Genomic DNA, 4,819 nt, shown 5'->3' with positions numbered 1-4,819 from the left:
GGGTAGGATTGTGCTGAAGGGGTTTGTGATTGGTCCAGACAACGGATTTGGGGTTGGCGTGGACCGAAAGGAAGGTGAAAATTACTCTAATGATCTCACGAGAAAACATGCGATTTTATGATAATTGTTTACATTGCTAAAACATGAGAACAGAACCGAATTGATCCGGATTCAACTGAAACGCTTCTGAAAACAGATTCTTTATTACCCCAGTCTTTTTCCCCTCTCTCCGCTGCTTGGGAGGAAGCTGCGGACAAACTTTGTTTTGGTCGAGCTGTAAAACGGGACCCTAAATTCATCGCAGCACCAGGGAAGATAAACACAGAGGGGGGGTAAGGGGGTAACTAGCGCGTGCTTAAAAAAAAAAAAAGACATTATTTATACCTGCTGGAAAGAAAACCCCGCAGATTCTCCAGGGTCGCCATTGTGTGGAAGCGAGAGAAGCAACGGAAGGAGAGATGTGATGGGGATCCCCGCTTAAGGAGCGCAGAAAGGCGGGTTTGGGAGACCCGGAGTCGCCGAGGCCTCGGGGGGGAGTCCTCCGTCGTCCACCTGGAGCAGCGCAGCGCAGCGCGCGCGTCCCGGTAACGATCATCACGCGAGGGACGGGGCTGTGGATGCGGCCTAACCTGGGAGGGTCTGCCGAGCACCGGTGAAACAACAAACGGAGGGGGCTTGCGGGGGTCAGCAGCTCCGGAGGACGGAGGCGATCTTGAACTACAGTGAGTGTCCGGATGGGCTTGTCGAACAAAAGGATTGTTTTTGCTAACGGTGAGCCCAAATGTGGCACGAGCATTGAGGAGAAGATGCTGCTTCTTGGGCTGAATGTTAGCTCGCTGGACCCTTGTGAACGCTTGACAGTTTACATTTACTGGCAGTAATTATTTTTTCCGCCTCGCTGGCTATGTTATGTGTCATTTATGTGAACATTAGTCAGCATTTTCCTTGTTTTGTAACGTTAGCTTGGTTTTTCCAAACCGTTAGCTTCCGAATTGCTAAGTGATGGTACTGTTAGCTCAGTGATCAAACCCGATTTTCATATTTTAAATCCACTTTGTTGCGTTTATTAAACGTTGAGCCGCTTGTTTGTGAGTGAAGTCAAGGTTTGGACAKTATATACTTTCATAACACACGCTCACAGTCCCGTTATTGTTTTGATAGTGGATGTAAACTATAGGTAATAGGCATTGTAGCCAGCTTTTTTTGGGGCGTGTAATTTAAACCTTCGCCAGGCCAGCGAACTGGGCACTTATTGTCTATTGTGGCCTTTTCCATGGCTCTGACTATTCCTTGGCACTTCCTCCATTACTGACCTTTATAACAACAACAACGCCATGTAGTCAGGCCTATCATCTCTAGGCGTTATCAAGTGATGCCATAATTTTCCAGTGTCTCCACACATATGTCCTGTGTCTTTTATTGCATACCTAATGGTTTGTTATTGCTTGTAGYTGACCACTCTCTGTTCTGTAGGTTCCTTGTTGTATAACCATTGTTTTATGGCTGGCACTTGGTTGACATGATGGTGTAAAACATTGTCAAGCGTATTATTGATGACTCAGAACAGGAATTTTCCACATCCATATAGCTAAAAACAGCCATGACTCATCACAACCGATGCCTTTTTTGAAATAGTGATCCCTCTCTGCCATCTGAATATTCCAGTCTCTTCARCACCTTCCTTAATCTTTTGCTCTTGTCTCTGCAGCCATGATGGAAGAACTGCACAGCCTGGACCCCCGGCGGCAGGAGCTGTTGGAGGCTCGCTTTACTGGAGTTGGCGTGGCTAAGGTTTGTGTTACGGCAGATGTCGGAGAGGTCGAGGGAACTCTTATAGTTCCTTTGTCTTTGTCTCACCTCACTTGGGCATATTTCTGCTTTTCAGCCTGTACCAGTTTTGGGCTGACTCTTTTCCTTTGTCTGTCTCTGGAGAAGGTTGGGCCGTGTCTGTGTTTTTTGGCTGGTGTGACATGGCATCTCTCCCTGGCTCATGATGYAGTGGCTGTATATGCAAGTGGCGATGCCTGCCAAAAAGGCCRTGGACGGGACAGGGTTGGTGGGGAGGGAAGAGGAGTGAAGGCGGAGGGGAGGAATGCGGAAATAGTTCTCCACCAGGTATGAGTGGAATCAGTTTTATTTTCCTCCCTCCGTCTTACCACGTGGATGGAGTTGTCTAGAAGGGGATCTTGGAACAGTTAGAGAGCCAGAGTTGGTGCCAGGGGTGGGCACTGTGCCAGCCATAGGCAGGACTGAGCCCAGAGCGTGGCATGGCTTCTGCCGCAGAGGAAATGGCGGCACTCGCCACAGTCACCCTGTACGTACGGCGAGAAATACAAAGTGAGGGGATCGAGTACGAGCGAAGACGCAAAGTTTGTTGGTCTAAAATCTCAAAGTCACAGAGTAGTGTTTCCTTTCTTGACCTTGGATAGCTCCGTCATCACTCGGTGTAATAGAGAATCATCGTTTGAGGACGAGGGACGGWGCACCTTTTGATTAAAAACAGCAGATTGGACTGAAAATAGTTGCAAAGTGCATTTCCTTTAGAACAAACAGCCGAAGTATTTCTCCACAGATGATTGGTTGAAAAGAAGCTTTAATTTTTAGATCTGAAAAGCTCGTTTTGCTGGCGTCTCGAGAACAAAAAAATGTGTTGAAGACGGGGGGACAAACGGAGGAAAAATGGATGACATTATCTAAAGGTGACGGATGGAGAGAGGAAAACATCCCCAGCAGCTTGCTTAATCTTCAGCCATTTTAGGAGGGTTCAGTGCGAGAGAGCTCTGGTGTGCTCTGAATGACTAAGTGTCTCTTCCTGATTGGACAGTGCTTGCTGAATTTTGATGTGAATCATGTGATTGACRGGCGTCACCTAGGGAACCAGCATTAGTGCTGATGGAGGTCTACATTCAGTGGGCATTTATTAGCAATTATATTTAGCGAAACCTCCCCGTCTCTTCTTGTGTTGTTGCCATTTTAAACTGTTTTTCTTCCTTTTTTTTTCTTATTCCTCGCATCTTCTTACGTTTGAAAGTCCAGTTTTGTATTTATTTTTAGATGTTTTTGTAATTAATCTGTGTTATTTATCAGGGCTCGGGTCAGAGTCAAAACGAGTCATCCAACCAAAGTCTGTGCAGTGTGGGCTCACTTAGTGACAAAGAGCTCGAGGTGGGTCTCTTTCACGTTGTGAACATGATTTATTTGTGCTGGCGGTCCCTCTGTCACCTCGTTAGCTCATGGCTGATTCTCACTGGTTTTCCTACAGACTCCAGAGAAGAAGGCTAACGACCAGAGGGTGCGGAAACGCAAAGCGGACCACTTTGACGGCGGCCAAGGTAAGATCGTGCCCCCTGCTCCGCTCCGACTTTATTCCCCACGTCGTCTAAACGTCCCTGCTTCTCTTTTCCAGGTAAAGCTGGAGCACGAGGACATAAAATTAGTGATTATTTTGAGGTATGTAACTCATACAGCTCAGTACGTGTTGGTGTATTAATATTTCATACTTAGTTTCTAACCCGTTCCTCTTCTTTTCTTTTTCTTTTCCCTTCTTTTTCGTCCTCGTCTTCCGTCCGTCTTGTCAGTTTGCGGGAGGTAGCGGTCCTGGTACCAGCCCTGCCCGGGGGATTCCACCAGTGGTCCGCTCTTCCCCACAACACTCTCTGTCCAATCCCCCTGTCACGGTGAGCTCGTTTGCTCCATGCTGATTTTCATGCCTCGTTATTCCTGAGTACTCTTTTCTCATCACTCCTTTTCATTAACACCAACCACTAAGTAAAGTTTACTTTTTTATTTTGTCTGTAAACGTAGTACAGAGTTCGTGTTGAACAGATCTGCGTTGCCGTCTACAAAGCGGTTACATGTCGTCAAAATRTGTTTTTTGTAGAATTTTCGTCGGCTGTTTGAAAGCAAACCAGTGAAACACGACTGATCGATTTAAGACAGTGGGACACAAGCTGTGTTTACATMTGCAAAGATCTTTGTATTTGGATTAAATAATCAGAATGTATTGTTTATATGGGCACAAAATTAAATAATCTGATCCTGACGAGTGTTCAAGTCCACCAGGCTTTGATACGTGCAGAGCTGATAACTTTACCTTAAAAACCACAGAAGAAGAAATACTACTTCTGCGATGAACATGAACATTTTGTGTTTTCTTAGCGCCTCATGATGGACCTGCGGCAGGGTTTAATAGCGGTGTAGATGTTAATGAACTCCATGTTCGATCATTTTTGAGCTCTTTCAAAGTTTCCAGTGGAAATGTTGTATGGTGAACCGATTTTGYTTTTCCAACATGTTCACATCAACCAGGTGGAAATACGTCACGTCAGGTTTCCAYAACTAGAATAACSTGAACAGAATAAGTGTTTAMACGCACGCAGTTCGGATTATCAATCTGTATGAACCAGCCCTCTCATCCACATCACAAATTAATTCTGATTGGGAYGATTATATGATGCATTTTTATTCYGATTCCTKATGTCCATGTAAACAGAGTCATGCATGTTGAGTTGTTTCTTTGCTCCAGCTGCTTCAGTGGCTGAGTTACTTCCTCAACATGTCCTCAAGTTCTTCAGAAGCCTATTAATCATTCATTCAAATCAGGTGTATCGAAGCAGAGAATCATGTAAAATATGCAGGCTTTAGAGGGTCTCCAGGACCAGGACTGGACACCGCTGATTACGGTTTTCTAGATTTCGTTGACCGTGTATCGTTTTGTTTAACAGCGGGTAAAATAAGTATTGAACACGTCACCATTTTTCTCAGTAAATATATTACTAGAGGTGCTAATGACATGAAATTTTCACCAGATGTTGGTAAC

General features: G+C 45.3%; 1 protein-coding gene across 3 annotated transcripts in view; it reads left to right on the top strand.

Moving 5' to 3' along the window:
- The first annotated feature begins 22 nt into the window (after positions 1–22).
- Positions 23–4,819, top strand: part of tlk2 (tousled-like kinase 2) — a 15,796-nt gene continuing 10,999 nt past the window's right edge. The window contains exons 1-6 of one of the 3 annotated variants that reach the window (XM_014022761.1): positions 23–722; positions 1,709–1,791; positions 3,088–3,165; positions 3,263–3,332; positions 3,407–3,450; positions 3,579–3,677. In XM_014022761.1, coding sequence (XP_013878215.1) covers positions 1,711–1,791; positions 3,088–3,165; positions 3,263–3,332; positions 3,407–3,450; positions 3,579–3,677 — 372 coding nt within the window. In that variant the 5' untranslated portion in view covers positions 23–722; positions 1,709–1,710. The remainder of the gene's footprint in view (positions 723–1,708; positions 1,792–3,087; positions 3,166–3,262; positions 3,333–3,406; positions 3,451–3,578; positions 3,678–4,819) is intronic. The other 2 variants (XM_014022768.1, XM_014022774.1) reach the window with 2 other exon arrangements.

This window comes from Austrofundulus limnaeus, unplaced genomic scaffold (assembly GCF_001266775.1).
Source record: "Austrofundulus limnaeus strain Quisiro unplaced genomic scaffold, Austrofundulus_limnaeus-1.0 Scaffold4, whole genome shotgun sequence".
Taxonomy (NCBI): domain Eukaryota; kingdom Metazoa; phylum Chordata; class Actinopteri; order Cyprinodontiformes; family Rivulidae; genus Austrofundulus; species Austrofundulus limnaeus.
The sequence above is the reverse complement of the archived record's forward strand: the minus strand, read 5'-3'. Positions and strand labels throughout refer to the sequence as shown.